The following is a 17,595-nucleotide window of genomic DNA, read 5'->3' as shown; positions in this document are numbered from 1 at the left end:
TCTTGCATAGAAAATCAAATCGCATAAATAATGCAGGGGGTGTGATAAGATGCGGATGGAGGTATGTAGTATGTGATGCGTGCGATGGATATCGATGGATGATGAGGTATACACAGACCAGAAAGCAAAATTGAAGCAGTGTATCAGGAATGAGAGCAAAAACAAGATCGTGGCATTGCGCTAGGACATCAGAACGTTAAAACATTAGAATCGTCAAGAAAAGCGAAAGAAAAACATGATGGCATGCAATGACCAAGGGACATCATCAGACATCGAGCTTGGCCACGGAACCAAAACTGGAAAATTATATCTCGTTCCGGAGGATGATGCTAAAGCACGGCTCGCAAAACGGCATATTATCCCTAAGGAAGAACGACGGATCTTCAAAAGGCCTCTCGCATCCCTAATTTTTTAAATCAACCATCAGTACCTTGCCTTACACACGAATATAAAACATGAAGAGAAAAACCTACCTCGCACACAAAACAATCCCAACACCACTTTCCCCCGAGCGCCTCGACCGCCCTCGTCCCGTCGCGAATCGCCTTCTTGCACTTCTTGCACTTGGGCAGGCGCAGCCGCACATGGCACGCCTCGCAGTAGGGGTAGCCCTTGTAGACCGTGAAGCCGACGCCGCCCTCCGCGCCGGTTGCGAGGTCGTCGTCGCCGAGGTCGAACTCGCCGTCTCCGCTAATGAGCATCTCGCCTCCCGCTCCGCCCGCATCCGAGGGCGGCAGGAACGGGTCACCACATTCAGCGCAGAAGAAATGTTGTAGGTGGTAGGCGCGCTTGCCGAGCGCGGGGTCGTCGAGCGTGATGAAGCGCTCTTCGACAACCGGCGTTTTGCAATGATAGCAGCGCGGTGCGAAGTTCTGTTCGTCTGATGGTTAGTATGTATAACCGATGTTAATATTGGAAAACAAACCTCATGATAATCCAAATGGCAATACGCCTTCCCATCCCGCTCATAGCTGCTCACATGCTCCAAAAACTCCCCGCACACAGAGCACCTGAAGCACTCGGGATGCCACCGCTGGCCCATAGCACTCACAACACGCCCGATGATCGCACGCCCGCATCCACCGCACGCAAGACCCCGGCCCAGCGCCGAAACCGCACCCTGCGCCGAGTAATTCGATGGCGCCGCTCGGCCGTTTGACATGACAGAACCGTTGGGCTCAGATCCGCCGCGTCCAGGTGCTCTCGGGAGTTCGCGCTTGCCCGCGCCGAACCCTGAGCTGGCGTTTGTTGTCCTCGATGGAATAGACTGGGTTTGCGAGTGTCTAGTGCCGTTGGGCTTCCCGTCTCTCGCATTGCTGTTCCCGTTCATACCCGCCTTCGAGTCTTCATCAGGCCCAGAAACCGAGAACGTAATCTCTGGTGGGCCCGACACAGAAATCTCTGGCCCCGACACAGAAATTTCAGGTGGCCCCGACACGTTGATAACCGGCCCCGAAGGCGCATCGAAATTATCAATCGCAATCACCGGCGGACAAACAGCAATGCTCGGCGGGGCGGGCACATCCGCCTCCGAAGACACGTTAATGGCACGCGGAGGTGGAGGTGGCGGCTGGGATACTGGAACGCTCTTTCTCTTCATAACCGTGGTCGTAGTCGGCGTCTTGGGCGTATGCGGCTCGATGGGCGAGAAATGTATATCGGGTATAGTCACGTCGATACTAGGCGCACTCGGAAGACCCATGCCCGGGCCGGCCTTGATCAGCGGCGAATCAACGCTATCCTTCCTTCCGCTTGACCTCGACGACTTCGGAGTCCTGCCTGGCGTCGCGTTGCCAGTCTCGATCTTCGGCGGCGAGCGCGGACTCGCATTTTGGAAAGCCTGCGCAGGCCCAGGCGACGGTGTGCGCCTCGCCGCCGATACCGCCTGCGGCGGCACCACATCCAGATCCAAATCCAACCCTGGCTCATACCCCCTATGACGCTGCATACTCTCCGCCTGCGAGCGGTCGAGCGAGAGCCGCTTCGCCTGCGCGACGTTCTTCACCTTCACCTCGGGCTGCTGCCTGTTCACGCTCATGCGCCCAGGTGGTTGAGGACGCTGCCGCAGCGCGACGAACGCGGACTGCGGCGGCTCCTCGCTGAGACTGCCTTCTTGCCTTGCCCCGCGTGCAGATTGAGATTGTTTCGCGAACTTGGAGAGCACGGAGCGTGGAGGAGTCGCTCCGACTTCTGAGGGGGCGGGCCTGTGCAAAGGCGGGTTCGGCCAGGGGAGGTTGATGGCCGTGTCGACATGCGAGATGGAAGAGCTGTCGGACCCGATCCGTTGATGTGTCTGGGGCAATTGTTCTCCTTGCTTTGGAATTTTATGTAGAATCTGTTTCGTCCCGGTCGGCGTCCGCGGAAGCGCAGGTGCCCATGCGCTCCCCTGCCGCTGTTGTTGTACTGGTTCCTGCCTTGGCTTTGATGGGGACGAAGGTGGCTGAGGCAACGCAGGCAAAGCTTGCTCCCGGCCTCTGGCAAACGCATTCGACGACTGCTGCTGTTGTTGCGCAGCCAACACATCAGGCGAAACCGTGCGCTGGAACGCCGAAGGCGGGCGCGGCGGTGGCTGGATCGGTGATTGTGTAAGAGGCTGGTCACCACGCGAGAACGTCGTCATCTTCTGTTGAGCCGCCGAAAAACCGTCACCGCCTCTAGGGGCACGCGGGAGCGGCGGAACAGATTGGCCAAACACATTTTGCTGGCCACGAGCAGGGCTAGGTTCACGGGAAACCCGAGTTTGGCTGGACGAACTACAAAATCCACAGAAAAAAATCATCAGCACACACGTCTCGAAGCAAAATGAAGTAAAATAAAAATCCTTACCTATCCTCGTCCTCAACACCCATAGCCAACCTCATCGTCCGGCTCTGCGCCCCGCTCGTACTCGACACCCACCCCTTCGTTGGCGCATTCTCCAGACCCGCCAGCCCTGTCAGATCAACGCTGCTTCCCCTCCTACTCCCACCACCAGAACCAAACCCAGTATTAAATCCAGATGCAGGGCCTGATCCATCGAGCGCGCTATTAGGCCTAGTATGCCTGCCTGCACCAGCACCAACGCCAGCCTTGACGGACGAGCCAAACACGTCCCCCGCGTCGCCTTTCAGCGGCGCGCTGTACGTCTTGCCCGTGAACGACATCCGCTGGCTCAGACTCGGCGAGTTGGCCCGGCTTGTGTTGTTACTGTTGCCGTTGCTGGTGCCAGAGCCGGCGTTCGTCGCGAATATCGCCGCCATCTGCTTTACGGGCGAGCCGCTCCTCGCAACGCCGTGATACTGAGGCAGCGCGCGGCTGTCAATCTTGTTGGGCGACACAGGCAAGCTCGCTCGTCCAGCCTTGGACGGCGACCCGCTCTCGACGAGCATCCCGCCGTCGAACTTGACCGGCGAGCCCGCACGACTTCTGCTGAGGACGCTGACCCTCGAGAGATCGTCATCGTCCTCGCTGTAATCTTGCTCCTGCTCCTGCTCCTGCATTAATCCTCCCACGCTGAACTTGACAGGCGACCCGCGTCCGGTCCTCCTCGACGACGTCCTCGACAACATATCATCCGCCCCCTCCTCCTCCTCCTCCCCTTCTCCACTCCACATCTCCCGCCCAACGTCTCCCGCAAAACCCTTCTTCGCCGTCTCCTCCACCCCCACCACAAACTTAACGGGCGACCCCCGTCCCTGTCTTGACGACACTCCCGATGCCCCTGAACCGGAACCAGCACGAGCATGTATCCCAATGCCCACCCCAGCAGCAATACCCGCCCCAATCCCAAACCCAACAGACCCCCTCGAGCGCGCAGGCAAATCACGGATCCCGTACTGCGGTGACTCCTGCTCCGACTCCGTTGCAACGGGCGACGGCGTGCGTGGGGGCGTGCCGACCTCCGTCGGCGGCGTGCTCGTGCGAGCCAGGGGCAAGGGCAGAGGCTGGTTCCCGGGCGAGAACGTGAGCGCAGCCGCGCCCGCGCCAAAGGACGATGGGGACGGCGAGGGTGGCGCGGCCGCGCGGGTGCGGTCCGACGAGGGCGACGAAAAGTCCGTGTTGGACCGGTCGTCGGCCGTTTCGTACGCCGTCACGCCGTCATCGTCGTCTTCCTGGAGCGGGTAGCGCGAGGGCGGGGACAGTTGCATTTGTTCTTGTTCCTGCAGATGTTGTCGTAGCTGTTCTTGCTGCTGCTGCTGCTGGGGCGTCTTCGACCCCCCGCGCGGCGGCGACGGCACCTCGTCGATCTTTGCCCTCCCCGATATCATCCCATAGTGATACCGCCCATCCCCTGCCTCCTCACCCTCACCCTCACCCTCACACCCCTCCCTCCATGCATCCCCATCCTCAGCCAACCCACTCCCCTTAATCCTCCTCCACCCCTCCTCCACCTCCCCGCGCTCCGCAAGCGGCGACGCCCCGTCCATCGTCGTCGGCGCCTTACTCTTCCCCTTATCCATAATCATCATCCCGGCCGTCGGCGCAGGACTCACAGACCGGCTCGCGCTCCCGTTCCGGCTCCCGCGCCTGAACAGCCCCGCGGGCACCTTGCCGCCCGGAACGGACACGAGCTCCCCGCCGTTCCCGTTTCTGGAGCCGGCGCGGTTGCGCGCGTCTTCCGCGGCTGTGCGCGCGGGCTCGCGCTGGTGCAGCGAGCGCGAGCGGCCCAGGGCGGGAAGCGGGCGGACGTGGGTGTGATCCGAGGTTTCGTTTGCGTTGGAGTTTGTATTGACGTTGGCGTTGGCGTTGGCGTTGGCGTTGGCATTGGTAATCGCCTTGGGTGTGTTTGCGTTCGCCCTCGGGTCCGGAGCCGGCGAAGGTGAAGCTATCACCGCCCTCGTCTGTTGTGCCTGCGCCTGTGGCTGAGGCGTTTGCGCTTGAGCCCACGCCGCTTTCTGTTGCTCTTGCAACGCCTGCTGTTGTTGCTGTCGTTGTTGCTGCTGCTGCTGTTGCTGCTGCTCCGTAAACCCCTGCTGCTCCAAAGGCGCAGACCCAGGCGTCTGCGGCAGCGCTCCATGCCCCTGCAACGGCCGACTACCATGCGCCGTCTGCGGACGCGTCTGCTGTTGCTGCTGCTGTCCCTGTCCTTGCCCTTGCACATTCCCTACGCCGCCACCTGTGCCGTACGCAAACTGAGGGAACGAGCTCTCAGGCTGCGAGCGCGAATACGTATGGTGCGGCTGCGCCGGATGCGTGCGCGGCGGGAGCGCCTGCGCCTGCGCCATCTGACTCTGCGCAATCGGAGATTGAGCCTGCGCGAACCCCTGTCTTGACGGCGAGCGTGGCCCATATCCCTGTACTGACGGCGGACGCGGCCCGTGGCTGCCCAAGCCCTGGCTCGAAGGTGGCCTCGCGAAACTCTGGCTCGACGGCGACCGTGGTGGCTGTCCCTGTCCCTGTCCCTGTCCCTGACTCTGTGCGTACTGCGGGAAAAATCCCTGGCTCGACGGCGACCGCGGTAGCTGACTTTGATTTTGCGCATACTGCGAAAATCCTTGGCCCTGGCCCTGGCTCGACGGTGGCCTTTGCATAGCGGGCATCTGCTGGAACCCCTGACTTTGCACTGGTTGCTGCTGAGGAAATCCTTGCCCTTGTCCATACCCAACTTGCGGTGCAGGAGCGGACCCATACCCCGCCCTCGATGCCGGCCGACTGAGACTAAGACCACCGCTACCACCGCCCGACACCAACGCAGGCGCCTGCGCACCCGGCGGCAGCCCCGCGAACGAGCTCTGGGTCTGGGTCTGGCTCTGCGTCGACGGCGCACGGTCCAGCCCAGGCCGCGCATGGTAGCTCGAGGGCGGCGGAGGCGGCGGCTTGAAAACCCCTTGAGCCGAACCCGGCGGGCTGCTGAACAACCCGGACCCCGAGCCCGCGCTCGTAGGCGGCGTGCTCGCGTGTCCAAAGGAGCTCGCGCTTGTCGCGGAGTTCGCGCTCCCGCCACCGCCGTCGTTGCTGGTCGCAGAGGTGCTGTTAAGCGAGCTGAAGCTCGCGCTCGTCGAGAGCGACATTGACGCAGGGCGTGATGGATGCTGCGGGGGCGGGCCAGGCGGAAGGGGTGCACCAGCGGGGCCAGAGTTGACGCTCGTACTGTGCGGCCGGAAGGAGGTCGGATGCGCTCTATACGTCTGGGACGGGTGCTGTGGGGGTGGTTGGAAGGACGGTGGGGGCTGTGGTGAGCGAGAAGGAGCGAATGAGGGAGATCGTGATGGATGTAGGGGTTGCGATTGGGGTGCTTGCGATTGGAATTGCCGTTGAGGTTGAGCTGGTGCAGGTGGAGCAGGCATGGCGAACGCGGCGCCAGATACGGTGCTTCTGCGTTCCGAGGCAAGGCCCTGGGGTGGCTGGGCTGCATCTGCGGCAGAAAAATTAGTGTTAGAACAGAAAAGAGGGGAGACAGTCAACGTACTTGTATTAAAGGACGAGGCTATAGTAGTTGCAGGGCCGGCAGGCAAATTCCTCTTCCAGAAGGGCACAAACTTCTGTCCTGGGGACAGAACCTCCGAAGACGTCTGTCTCTGTAATTGTATGTGCTGCCTCTGATCCTCCGCATATGCATTCGTACTTCCTGCGCTGGTCGGAGTCGGCATGCCATTACGTAGATCCAGGCTCTGATGTTTCGTAGTGCGACCCGCGTCTGCAGGACCGCCTGGTGTCGGCAGTGGGCGCCGGCCACCCGAAACTGAACCACTGAAGGTAGAGGACGGTGGTGAAGCCTCGCCGATGGAGGCCTGCGGGTTTATGATCGCGGGGCGGGAAGGAGCAGGAGATTCGATAGGGATAGGAACTGACGGGGAAGGAGTGCCGCGCATGGGGGGAGGAAGCGACTCGGGGCGTTGCCGAAAGTTTGGGTTCTGCTGAAAACCGAAGCCATTTTGGCTGAATCCCGACGAATGCTGAGGATGATGGGTAGGTGTGGAACCCGGACCAGGAGTCGGAGTGGGCAAAGGCCGGTGACTGGGTGTTCGAGCTAGAGAAGGGTGTGGTGGTTGAGCAGGATGCTGTGGAAAGTAAGACTGCTGAGGAGCTGGGCGGGCATGGGCTGGGGATGGAGGGGGACGGCCTTGGAGAGCGGAGTTGGATGTGCTCAGATTGGGGTGCTGGTATGGACTCTTGGGGTGGTGATGGGTCATGGGTGGGGGAGGGGCGTATCTGAGGTCAGCCATGGGGGGCGGTGGACCTGGCTTGAAGATCTGGTTAGGAGCAAAGCCCTGGTTGAGGTGCGGGTTGCGCTGCCAGCCTGGAGGTGGGTTGGGGTTGGGGTTGGGTTGTCCCTGCCTCTGGTGTGCTGGGGGGTCGTAGGTCCACGATCTTGAGCGTTCTGCCATGCTCGTGGGGGAGAGAAAGAGAGATGAGATGGATGGCTGTGTGTGATATCTCCAGTATCTCCCCCCAACGTCTCTCCGGCGATGTCACTCTGCTCGCTCACAAAGTCTGACCCACCCGTGATCAACACAAAAACCCCGAGATTACGTACCACCTCCTGCCTCTTCGGGCACAGCCGTCGGCTTTCCCCACATGGATCTACTTCCTTTTTGCTTCCATTCTCTCCACTCTGCTACGCTAAACCTATACTGTAGTATCCCGTACAATCGAACTTTGCACCCATGGTCAACACCGAAGCCCGTTTCCTGTGTCTTGCGCCTGACCAAGCTGGCTATAATTTCTCTGCTGAACAGCCTGCGCTGCTCTCAAGCTCAGGGCTGCCCCTGCCCTCGAAGTCCGTCCTCGATTTTTATCATTACCTGCAACTCCATCATTCTGCTCAGCCCCATAGCGATCTGATCGTGCTCTACTAGCCTTGAAGTGGAAGCAACTGCTTATCTTTCAGCCTGCCAGCTCAGAATATCCTACTCATTGACACTGGTTTAAACTTGCCAGCGAGGCATCAGTTTTTTACGGGCCGTATTGCGCAATCACCTAGGTCTCTAGTACCATGCAGCCGCACCGCCGTCAAGATAGCTATCTACGACCAGAATAAGAAAAGGTACGAAATTATCAGGTCTCGAGTCCTGGTCGCAAGGATGGCCGCCGGTTTGGCTGCAGCGCTGCTCTCCTTTCGTACTTGCCCACTGTGACGTTAGTTTGAACTTGAACTCAAAATTATAACAAAGCTGCATGCATTCTGCAAGTTCTTACAAGTCCTAGCTTGCTCCACCTGAGTGGGCAACATGCAAAATTCTCAGCGGTCCCCTTCAGACTCTGTCGCCTCCGAGGCTGATGACGACCCATGCCTTACCGACACCTCACAAGTTTGTGCTCCCTTTTTATGCCCAGTTTTGAACAAGAAGGCCGACCTCGTCCGTTGCTACATAATTCCCCTCGATACCGACGACCGCACTGTATGTCGCCCCTTGCTCATCACTCAGACTCTCAGACTACAGTACTCACTCGCCCTCGTAACCAGCGTGCACATATTGAATATGCCTGGGGCATGGGCCAGCAACGCCTAGATCTAACCGGCCCTTCCAACATCCTCTTTGGTTCGTACATCAGACAGGCATCTTCCATCTGAAACTGACATCCGCAACACAGTCGAGAGACAGTGGCGCGACCAGTTTTACAAGCATCAATGGCTCTTAATGCCCGAGCCCACCATCGTCCGGGCCCTCTTAAGGCTGCTCAAAGAGGACAGCGCCAGCACGGCGATCAGCAGCCTCGACAAGGTGATACCCCGCCCACTCTAATTTTAATTCTCATTCATGTTCAAATTATCGGCCCAAGTAGCACTTCGAAGGCCAAACATCCTTCAAATACTACGTCATCCCCTGGCAAGCCCTCAAGCACGACTTCTTCACCACAACCCCTCCCGCCTCGCCTCAGCACCGGCGCAGTCGCACTCACAAGCACCGCAGCCCACTCCCCGCCGCTGCCAGGCGCGCGCACATACCGTGCCGCACCGTGCACCCCTACCCGTTCTCCACGCTGCCCCCCATCACGAGCCACATAAAACCGCACTTCGCCATCTGGAACATTTGCTCGCAGTTCCACGTCAGCTCGGGCATGGACGCGCACCCTTTGTTCGCTAGCATCACCGCCACGTTCAAGGGGCATCCGAGCCGTCCGAGCCGTCGCCCCGGCGCGCGCTTGCCAGGGCTCCAAAATCGTGACGATGATGATGACGACGTCCACGCCGACAAACTGACGATGGATATCTGCAACATCTGTCGTTATTGGACGTCGCGCGCGCCGGGCCTTGAGTGGGGTAGGTCAAGCACCAAACATTTATCGGGTAGCTAGTTTGGTTTAAGAAACATCCGTTTTCGAGCGTGGGTCACGGCGGGAGCTACTGCAAGGAGCTTCGTGTTAGCACTACCAGTGTTCAAGCGTTCAAATATACTTTGAATATCGCGAAGTCGCTCTCGGTCGCAGCTGGTCGGAGAAAGACAACGGTCGATTACATGAATCACTATGGTTTCGCGACGAGCTTTCACCTGTTTGCGATAAAACGACCGTTCATTCACAGGTGCTTCCACTTTCCCTTGGTGTTAAATTCTCATAAAATAACGTGAAAGCACTCGTGGCTTGAGGCTTGAGGAAACATGAAAAATAATGCTGGTAACTCAGCGGTGAGAAGGCCCTTCATAATTCCTGGTTCCTAGGTCCTGGGCTCAGTGACGCTGAGATCCCCAGAGCCGTATCTAGCCGCTGCCAGAACTCTTCGGGGGAATCGCTCTCATATTAATTTCTGCTTCTATCACAATGCTTAATTGTGTTGGTTGAGCGGTTTTGATGGAATGTTGCTCTGTACTCATACTTCATTTTCGTGATTTCTTTGGCACGTCGAGATAAAAGAAAGCTCTTATATTTTGTTGCGAGCGTCGATGTTGGCTACTGAGTAATTTGGAGATTAGCCTCGATCTACCTGCACAGTTATGTGCGATCCAATGGTTGACAATGCCAGCGAGAATTCCCTTTGCCACGCACGTAATTTCACTACAAAGGATTAGACATTTGGCATGAAGGCTGTCCGTCGAGTCAATGCATCAGCCACTCAACATCAATAACAAGGTTAATGCATCGCATGAACTCATTAGGGCAGTAAAACACTTTCTTTTAGAATGCATCACCAATATGTCCACCCGGACCGTCTTCGTCACCATCGAAATCGCCCTCCTGAATATCTCTCGCAAGCTCCCTCTCGCGCTCGCGAGCATTCTCAGCGGCAGTGAGCTCTTTTCGATGCGCATTGAGCGGGTACCGCATGGCCTATATCACATCGCCAGGATCAGCTTTGGCCATGTAAACTCCTCGACCGAAAGACCACTGACCTTAACACTCTGGTTATGCAACTCCAAGCAATACCCAATCCGCTTGCCAAACACGTCCGCGACCTCGGGACCGTACGCATCGCGCTGGTGGTTGCACACCATCCAGCCCTGCTCGTGCACGATCGTCGCGTCGATGACGCCGTCGCGGATCGCCTTGCCGACGATATACTCCGCGTCCTCCTCCGAGTCGAGGTGCAGCTTCATGCAGATGTCGCGCAGCGCGATGCGCGCGTACGAGAGCGACAGCCGCCGGATCCCGGTCTTGATCACGTTCTGCCGCAGGCGCAGGATGAGCGTGTACGTTTTGTCGGCCTTGAGCGTCTCGGCGTGCCGCGCGAGAGTGTTCTGGAAGTCCTCGAGGGAGCCAGAACGGACGGCTGGACGAGTGAAAGTCAGTTATGGATTGACGTGGGTATTATGGTGTATACTGTACCTTTGACAATGTCAAAGTACGCCTCGAGTGGGCGCTCGAGGACAGGATGACGGAACGTTGAGCGCTCTGGGATGTCACCCATGAGGAGCTCGACTACAACGCTGAGCTTGTGGACAGCTTGGTAAAATCCCGGTGCGACTTTGGCAGCCGGTGCACGACGTATTGCCTGCTGGAGGTGCGTGTGGGCGGCGGTGTAATTCAGCTGGACAGCCTTGATTCGTCCAAGGGAGTAGTGGTAGCGCGCAAGCTGCGCGTTCGAGGCGGAAGCAGGGAAAGTTGTCTTCGAGACAAGCTTGTCGGCAAGATCGAATAGAGAATAATGAAGATAGTTGCGGAGGAGGCGGTTAATGAGCGAAGCGAGGGTGTCATCGTCGTTACGGAGGGCAGCGGTCCGCTGGGCGGCAAGGAAGAGTCTACATTATCTTAGTAAATATGATCACTCAAGTTTGGAGTTTAACATACGGCCGTGCGTCTGCAAGCTCCCCGCCAAGCTCATACGAGCGCTCGAGTGCGAACCAGACCTTGGCCGCAATCGGATCCATACTGCGTCTATTCAGCACTTGGATCTTCTCCACTGTGTCGTTTGCGAGCTCGATAGATTTGCGGTACGTGTCCGGCGATGTGTGCATATGATGAATGAGGAGGAGGCGGAAGTAGATCTCAGCCTCAGGAACAGGCTCGGCCTTTGAATCCGAGCCCTTGGCGTCCGCAGACTTGTCAACATCCATATCACCACCAGAGGGGCTAGAGGCAGGCGGAAGCCATGCTAGTAGTCCCGCCTTGACCTGCGATGAGTCTGTTATGCCCAGGTTAATCATCTCTCGCTTGCGTAGATGTACGCGTAATACACTCACTACCTGGCCATTTCTGCTCAACAGCCTCTCTGAGTACATCGTAGTTGATTCGCTTTCTAAGGGCAGTTAGTGAGCGAAGCACGCGATGCGTGAACCGCGGTTCGATGTCATTGACGGCGCGCTCAATGAGCCCAATGTTGGCTTTGATCTCAACGGCGGGAGGCGGCGGGGGCTTGGGCGTGGCCTTCTTCGTCTCTTCGGTCGACGACTTCTCGTCCGTCTTCTTGTCTGCGGGTGGGTTCATTGGGACATCGGACATGGTGGCGAGGAGATGTTAGGAAGTGAGCGCAGACTTCAAAATCAGGACGGTGACGCGTTCCCCAAGGGACGCGTGAGCGTATTGCCATATGGCTCCATATAGCACATTAGCAAAACGCGAATATGTTGACTCAATAGCTCAGTGGTTAGAGCATGCGATTGCAGATCGCAGGGTCCCGTGTTCAAATCACGGTTGGGTCTAGTTTTTCACCAACTTTCGTCGTGCGTACCTCCGCATGGTGTCGCTGTCAGGAACCATTGATTAGCATTTTTTGATATCATGTGTGCGTCTCTGGCTAGCTCCAGCTGGGATAATATTTTATTGGACAGAGCTACATCCGTACTGCGTCTGTGCTTTTTGTGAGATACTGCCAAAGATACTGCATGTCGCAAAAATCTAAACTGATCAAGCAATACTGCAGTAAGCTCGATCCGTCAAAGACGTAGCCCTTTGTGATCGCCCTAGAAAACCTCTTATCGGCTGACTCAATAGCTCAGTGGTTAGAGCATGCGATTGCAGATCGCAGGGTCCCGTGTTCAAATCACGGTTGGGTCTTGCTTTTGCCACAGTTCCTCTCGACGGTAACGTATACACGCATGCCCGAGCCTTTTAGCGAAAGGGTTCATTGCGCATGAAGTGTCAATAAGTGTTATTTTTTGCACCTTCACAATAGCCTTTTCGAAGTACTTTACGTTTTCCATAAAATGTCGGCAAAGAGAGCAAGCATATAGCCAGACGCACTAGGCATTCTAAATATTCTGACAGGTATTTGTTGTTGCATTACAAATATTTTGAACGAACTGACTACCGCTTGCCAGCTCTCCACCTGCCGGTTGCGCGAAGAGCGCGGTTCCCAGCAAACACCGTAGGCACGGCAAGAACAGCGCCGTAGAGAAGAACGTCGCCAATGCGGAGTCCAACCCAGTACCAAACGAGAAGTCCCTCGAATGCCCCCAGAAGAATGGTGAAGGGCAGGGTCTCGGTAGAGAAAAGGTTAGGAAGAGGGATGGAGATTCGTGACATCTGTAATTTGGATAGACGTGTGTAAGTTTACTGACCATGGTTATTGGGATGTAAGCTTACAAGACCAACAAGAACGACCCAAGGAGCGAAGACGAGTGCAGTGCCGACGGCGCTAACGGGGCGAGGAGGCAGCGCCTGGGGAGCATGGAAGGTGTGTGTGATTTCAGGCTGGGGAGCGAACTGGGTCGCGTCCGGGTGGGGCGCAATGGTGCCCGAGGCAGGAACATGCAAGTCGAAGAGCTCGTATTTGGCGGACTCATGTACGAATGAACCAAGGATGAGGGACACACTCAAGGGAGCGTCTGAGGTGGGAGGCAGAGATGGAGGAGGCTTGGCCATGTTCTGCTCCAACATGAGCCAAATGTAGCGGGGAAATGCTTTGCCATTTTGCTACGCACCAGCTCGAACTTGGCCTTGCCACCAGACGAGACGCGAACAGGCTGAATGCCTTCCTCTCCGGACGCGGCATCATAGAAACGGAGGAACGTCTGGTGCGGCTGCACTCCCTTGCCATCAGGAGTACCCTCTGTGAGCTGGAAGGTGAGCTTGAGAGTGTCGGTTGGTCCTAGCGTCAGCGACTCCGACTTCTGCGTGAGTGAGAGTCTGGTCGAATGGACGTCAGCACTACGCGTCAACTGCGCAGTCGCAGGTTGGTACATACGTTTCTGTTTGCAAAACGCCAGCACCCTTGCCCGAGATAGTGACCTTGGGCGATGAGACAGCAATCTTAGCAGCCTGCACGGCAGCTGCAGCAAGGAGCCAGACCAAGGACCGGGAGAGCATCATGGCGGGGAACAAGTGTCAAGTGTCTACGTGTTACCTATTCCGGCGCGCGACGGACCACTATGATTTTGCTACGGAGTTTGTAGCAAATGGACACAGCTGTCTAAAAATACCCTCTCTTTCAAACATTCATCATCTCGTTGAGTGACGATAATGGTCTTCGTGACCTGGCTATTGTGTGATGAAATTTTCAAGGAGGCGAGTCATTCAAGACATGTTCCGGCTAGTAGAAACTCTACGATATTTTATTATGTAGCCTTAGGAGAGGGTCCTTGGTAACTTAATGCATGGTAGTACTGAGGCACATATGCGCCGAGCTAAACAAGTGCAGATAATGTGTCTAAGCGGTATGCTTAGGTTGAACCTCTCATCCCATAATACCTGGTGAGGTAAGAGTCACAGGCTTAGAAAGGCTTAGGTGACGGAACGGGAATAGAACCGTCGTTGGTTGTTACAGGTTGGTTCGAAGGAGCCATCAGGTTGCCAGAGCCGTACTTGGGAAGAGCCGCAGGGGCAATGAAGGGGTGGCACTCAGTGTTGAAGACGACTACATCAAGGTATACACATGAGCTCAGATTTTTAAAAGCATTTCGCAGATAGGAAAAAGGACGCACAGTCATCGAGCGAGACCTTCTCGGGCGCGTCGAAGGTCAAGAACAGGTACTTGAGCACCTCAGCGAACCAGAAGCTCTCCATGTCGTTAATGCGGGGCGAGTTGGTGTCCATAACATCGGTGATCGGGGCGTAGGCGTTGGTAGTGTTGATGTAGTTCTTGATGGACTCGATGGCGGCAGCGGCAACCTTGAGGTACTTCTCGTCGCCAGTGACACGGTACGCGTAGAAGTTCGACTCAAGGACCTCAGGGCGGAGGTCGTAGGTCGGGTCGGTGATGTAGAAACCATGCTGGTCGTAGAAGGCCTTCTGGGTAGAGTTCACACCGGAGCTGCCTTCGACGTAGTCGCCGTCGTCAGAGATGAAGGCGAAGACTTCGGGACCGATACCAGTGCTGTTTAATATTGTGAGATGAAGTAGGCCAATAAACATAAAGCAAAAACGTACGCAGTGCTGGCGTAGGTATTGAGGCAAGCATCAGTGAGCTGGAGACCATAGTTGACGATGGTATCATTGTTCAGGAGCTTTCCGCCAAGAATCCAGTTGCCACCATGGAAGCAGGCAAGATGAGAGCCAACGTGCGAAAGCTTGCCCTTGTCCTGTTCAGCAAGGTAGAGGTGGTTGCCCACAGTCGAATTCTAGACTTTGCGTTAGCACAAGATTGGCTTGGGTAGCAATCACGCACCCTCAACAGGGTCTGGATCGAGGTGTCGACAGCGGTAAGCCAAGTATCAGCGTACGACTGATCGTCGGTGTTGGTAAGACGAGGGTACTTGATCAGGTACTCGATGTATGAGTCAGTTCCGCCACCCCAAGTCTAGGTTCGTATTAGTAGGATATCAACTAGCAGTCCTATTTCAAAGAACTTACGATGTAGCTACCGACAGACTTTCCAGTCGCCGGGTCTATGCCCTGGGGAGGAATGCCGTTCACAGGTGTGGGCTGACGAGGACAGTCAAACACCAATCTGAAGTTAAACGAAAGAGGCTTACAAGGCCCATCATGTATTTCACGGACTTCTCAGCGAGCTGACGGTAAGTATCATTGCCCGTATATTGACTAAAAAAAATGGACGTTTTCAGTATCAGCGCATCCTATCTTTCTTTGGCAAACCGACGTACCTGAGACGGTTCCACTCCAGAGTGAGCTACAATACCAATATCAACCGCGGTCAGCTGGCTCTTTCCCCTTGAGTATATGTGCGTATCAGCTGATTAACTTACAGTGCCCGCCTCAGCAACATTGCTCTGTAAGACGCATTAGTGAACCAAATATTCCGTGGGATTTCACAACGTACAGTGTCCTTGACCGACTGGTGGTCCGTGAAGTTAAGGTGGCCGAAAGGGATGGCGTTGTCCTTTTCATTGACGTTAGCTGCTGTCCCGAAGAAATCTATGAGAAGCACGGGCTTACACCAACGTAGGCGTAGACCAGCTGGTCCGCGATTTGTTGAGCCTTCTCAACGAGAACGTGCTGGGTCTTGCCGCTAAGCTCGTAAGCGCTCAAGAACCCACCGACGTAACGAATGGTGGTCTCGAAGACACTGGAAGAAAACAGGAGTCAATTATATGCGTCCACAAATGAGACCTTAGGATACTTGCCTAGTGGTGTCATTCGTCACAGAACGCGAGAAGTCGATATTCGCAAAATGCGCGACGGCTTCCTCGAACCAATCCTACACACGCGCATCCTCCTTAGTATCTCAAATACCATTACTACCTGAGGGTGGGTACTCACATTACGTCCCATAAGGAACTAAAATGCGCATAAATATCAGTTCGTCAGAATCTAAAACAGACCACTAACCATGGTATCCAAAGCATCAGCCATGGAAGCACCCCAGCCATTGCGACCGTCGTAGAACGAGTTGTTGAGGGGGGTGAGGTCGTCGTGGCCGAAAGCATACTGCCTAAAATTTTATAATAGATGGTCAGTAAACACAGCAACAAGCTTGCGCCCACACGCCCCGATGCGACGCGGAGCGCGTTGAAGAAAGGGCAAAGAAAAAAAGCAAACGCACTTGTAGGCCTCGTACGACTTCGAGAAGATGTCCACGACCTCCTGCTGGTGGGTAGGCGCGTCAGATGGGAGGACCAAGTCGGGCTTCTGGACACGACCCGCAGACACAGCGGATAGGGAGCCGCTAGCAGCGACAGCAGCCAAAACCAAGCGCCGGAGAGACATGACCGAGAGAGACTGGAGAGAGCTAGTCATCAGCCATCGTGGCGAGGGCGCCAGCAAACTTATATCCTCTGTCTGCCAACGCAAAGTCTGGAGGGCTACGAGGCCTGGTGACACCGCGTCGCCATGGTCTAGCTGTGGGTCACGTACAAGGTAGCGTATGGTCAGAGTGCCAAGAGGTGCCAAGCCTAACCTTCCAGCGTGGTATTGCGTCGCTGGTGTATGATCTTGTCACTCCAGCTCTGATGGTGTTGAAGGCATTGATCGAGTAGGCATCATCCGTATGGCAGATCTCGATAAAAATCCAAGTCACGCTGCTTGTCGTCGCGGTCTTGGGATTCATTTCTCGAGTACTGCCCTATGTGTACCAGCGCTCGTGATCGCGCAACGTCCGATAACAGTGGTGCTCCTCAAGCAGGCGCACGACTATCGCATTGAGAGAAAAAGTCTTGCGGATTTTGATTAGGGCTAACGCAGCATTATGCACAAGAACAAAATCAGACAAAACCCTACACGACCTCGAGATGAGTCGGAGGCAATTTATTGGCATGTGTACGCACACGACGAGGACGTCATTCCAGCCCTTTCAACCTCCGTCTTACCCGGCATCATTAACTGCGACTAGAAGCCCACTCTGTCATTGACCAAAAAGCCTGACGAGAACCGTCAGAAAGCAATACTTCGGGTCTGGAGTCTTGGAAGCACGCACTGCCTGAGCGAAACATATGACGTCTACGATGATCCAGGGAGGAAGAAACAGTCCTCGTCCCGAATCCACTCGATTCCGTGCCTGGCGGTGCGACCTCACTGTTAGCCACTGCCAACGTGAACGAGCACGACTCGTGACTACGCTTACTTTGCCTTCACATGCGATCTTAGTGCATTGAAGTCGAACTTCTTGACTTCGTCCCTGACGTTCCGCCCCTTGGCCCCAGTTTCAGCTACTCCTGCTCCACCAGCACCCGACTCCATAACCAAGTCTGAAATGAAGAGTTCGACTTCGGCATGGCACCGATTTAGACAATGCCGGCAGCCATACACGCGCAGCGCGCGTTTCTTGGCCGCAGTGACGCTCTTCTCCATCAGCCGGTTGACGAGCCCTTGCTCGAGGGGAAAGGATAGATCAAATCCTTCTTGTTTCCACTCTAGTTTCATGTTCTCGTGTCGGTGTGCATGTCCAACCTGTAAATGTTGCTTTGA

The 17,595-nt window shown here is 56.1% G+C and overlaps 5 protein-coding genes and 2 non-coding genes across 7 annotated transcripts; 3 read left to right on the top strand and 4 right to left on the bottom strand.

Annotated features, from left to right (window-relative positions):
* Window positions 1–41: 41 nt before the first annotated feature.
* CONPUDRAFT_83811 (uncharacterized protein) lies at window positions 42–5,619 on the bottom strand. The gene is made up of 4 exons (XM_007773240.1): window positions 2,827–5,619; window positions 926–2,753; window positions 474–872; window positions 42–403 (listed from the first exon to the last, which is right to left on the bottom strand). The coding sequence occupies exons 1-4, from the start codon at window positions 5,202–5,204 to the stop codon at window positions 305–307; spliced, it is 4,704 nt and encodes a 1,567-aa protein (XP_007771430.1). The 5' UTR covers window positions 5,205–5,619; the 3' UTR covers window positions 42–304.
* A 2,219-nt stretch (window positions 5,620–7,838) lies between these two features.
* On the top strand, window positions 7,839–9,664 carry CONPUDRAFT_167405 (uncharacterized protein; the record flags this gene model as incomplete). Its single annotated transcript, XM_007773239.1, has 6 exons — window positions 7,839–7,966; window positions 8,094–8,321; window positions 8,387–8,462; window positions 8,515–8,645; window positions 8,707–9,184; window positions 9,582–9,664. Exons 2-6 carry the CDS (start codon window positions 8,151–8,153, stop codon window positions 9,662–9,664), a joined length of 939 nt encoding a protein of 312 aa, XP_007771429.1. The 5' UTR covers window positions 7,839–7,966; window positions 8,094–8,150.
* Window positions 9,665–9,770: 106 nt separating this feature from the next.
* On the bottom strand, window positions 9,771–11,817 carry CONPUDRAFT_108248 (diphenol oxidase-A2). Its single transcript, XM_007773238.1, has 5 exons — window positions 11,538–11,817; window positions 11,146–11,479; window positions 10,684–11,096; window positions 10,251–10,627; window positions 9,771–10,188 (listed from the first exon to the last, which is right to left on the bottom strand). Exons 1-5 carry the CDS (start codon window positions 11,794–11,796, stop codon window positions 10,036–10,038), a joined length of 1,536 nt encoding a protein of 511 aa, XP_007771428.1. The 5' UTR covers window positions 11,797–11,817; the 3' UTR covers window positions 9,771–10,035.
* A 106-nt stretch (window positions 11,818–11,923) lies between these two features.
* CONPUDRAFT_t83 lies at window positions 11,924–11,996 on the top strand. Its single transcript has one exon. It is a non-coding gene; the product is annotated as a tRNA-Cys (tRNA).
* A 282-nt stretch (window positions 11,997–12,278) lies between these two features.
* CONPUDRAFT_t84 lies at window positions 12,279–12,351 on the top strand. The gene has a single exon. It is a non-coding gene; the product is annotated as a tRNA-Cys (tRNA).
* A 103-nt stretch (window positions 12,352–12,454) lies between these two features.
* CONPUDRAFT_127967 (oligosaccharyl transferase delta subunit) lies at window positions 12,455–13,624 on the bottom strand. The gene is made up of 4 exons (XM_007773237.1): window positions 13,481–13,624; window positions 13,218–13,422; window positions 12,880–13,161; window positions 12,455–12,819 (listed from the first exon to the last, which is right to left on the bottom strand). The coding sequence occupies exons 1-4, from the start codon at window positions 13,603–13,605 to the stop codon at window positions 12,601–12,603; spliced, it is 831 nt and encodes a 276-aa protein (XP_007771427.1). The 5' UTR covers window positions 13,606–13,624; the 3' UTR covers window positions 12,455–12,600.
* A 365-nt stretch (window positions 13,625–13,989) lies between these two features.
* CONPUDRAFT_138678 (glycoside hydrolase family 47 protein) lies at window positions 13,990–17,453 on the bottom strand. The gene is made up of 17 exons (XM_007773236.1): window positions 17,252–17,453; window positions 17,105–17,185; window positions 16,956–17,048; window positions 16,235–16,863; window positions 16,021–16,123; window positions 15,952–15,969; window positions 15,816–15,889; window positions 15,628–15,757; window positions 15,512–15,571; window positions 15,438–15,461; window positions 15,336–15,361; window positions 15,207–15,273; window positions 15,085–15,156; window positions 14,900–15,031; window positions 14,662–14,852; window positions 14,217–14,608; window positions 13,990–14,149 (listed from the first exon to the last, which is right to left on the bottom strand). Exons 4-17 carry the CDS (start codon window positions 16,426–16,428, stop codon window positions 14,007–14,009), a joined length of 1,626 nt encoding a protein of 541 aa, XP_007771426.1. The 5' UTR covers window positions 16,429–16,863; window positions 16,956–17,048; window positions 17,105–17,185; window positions 17,252–17,453; the 3' UTR covers window positions 13,990–14,006.
* Between the last annotated feature and the right edge of the window lie 142 nt (window positions 17,454–17,595).

The sequence above is a fragment of the Coniophora puteana genome (assembly GCF_000271625.1).
Source record: "Coniophora puteana RWD-64-598 SS2 unplaced genomic scaffold CONPUscaffold_10, whole genome shotgun sequence".
NCBI lineage: Eukaryota > Fungi > Basidiomycota > Agaricomycetes > Boletales > Coniophoraceae > Coniophora > Coniophora puteana.
This window is presented reverse-complemented; position numbering and strand designations above follow the sequence as displayed.

Bases quoted from the DNA above. Each gene is read 5' to 3' on its own strand.
- CONPUDRAFT_83811 (XM_007773240.1), bottom strand. From the start codon at position 5,204: ATGGCGCAGGCGCAGGCGCTCCCGCCGCGCACGCATCCGGCGCAGCCG. The intron at 2,754-2,826 runs GTAAGGATTTTT...TGGATTTTGTAG, and splicing joins GGTGTTGAGGACGAGGATAG to TTCGTCCAGCCAAACTCGGG. The intron at 404-473 runs GTAGGTTTTTCT...TTAAAAAATTAG, and splicing joins GGGATTGTTTTGTGTGCGAG to GGATGCGAGAGGCCTTTTGA.
- CONPUDRAFT_108248 (XM_007773238.1), bottom strand. From the start codon at position 11,796: ATGTCCGATGTCCCAATGAACCCACCCGCAGACAAGAAGACGGACGAG. The intron at 11,097-11,145 runs GTATGTTAAACT...AAGATAATGTAG, and splicing joins GAGCTTGCAGACGCACGGCC to ACTCTTCCTTGCCGCCCAGC. The intron at 10,628-10,683 runs GTACAGTATACA...TCACTCGTCCAG, and splicing joins GTACTTTGACATTGTCAAAG to CCGTCCGTTCTGGCTCCCTC.
- CONPUDRAFT_127967 (XM_007773237.1), bottom strand. From the start codon at position 13,605: ATGATGCTCTCCCGGTCCTTGGTCTGGCTCCTTGCTGCAGCTGCCGTG. The intron at 13,423-13,480 runs GTATGTACCAAC...CCATTCGACCAG, and splicing joins GGCGTTTTGCAAACAGAAAC to ACTCTCACTCACGCAGAAGT. The intron at 12,820-12,879 runs GTAAGCTTACAT...TCCAAATTACAG, and splicing joins GGGTCGTTCTTGTTGGTCTT to ATGTCACGAATCTCCATCCC.
- CONPUDRAFT_138678 (XM_007773236.1), bottom strand. From the start codon at position 16,428: ATGACTAGCTCTCTCCAGTCTCTCTCGGTCATGTCTCTCCGGCGCTTG. The intron at 15,274-15,335 runs GTACGTCGGTTT...CATTTTTTTTAG, and splicing joins CTGGAGTGGAACCGTCTCAG to TCAATATACGGGCAATGATA. The intron at 15,032-15,084 runs GTAAGTTCTTTG...ATACGAACCTAG, and splicing joins AGTCTGTCGGTAGCTACATC to ACTTGGGGTGGCGGAACTGA.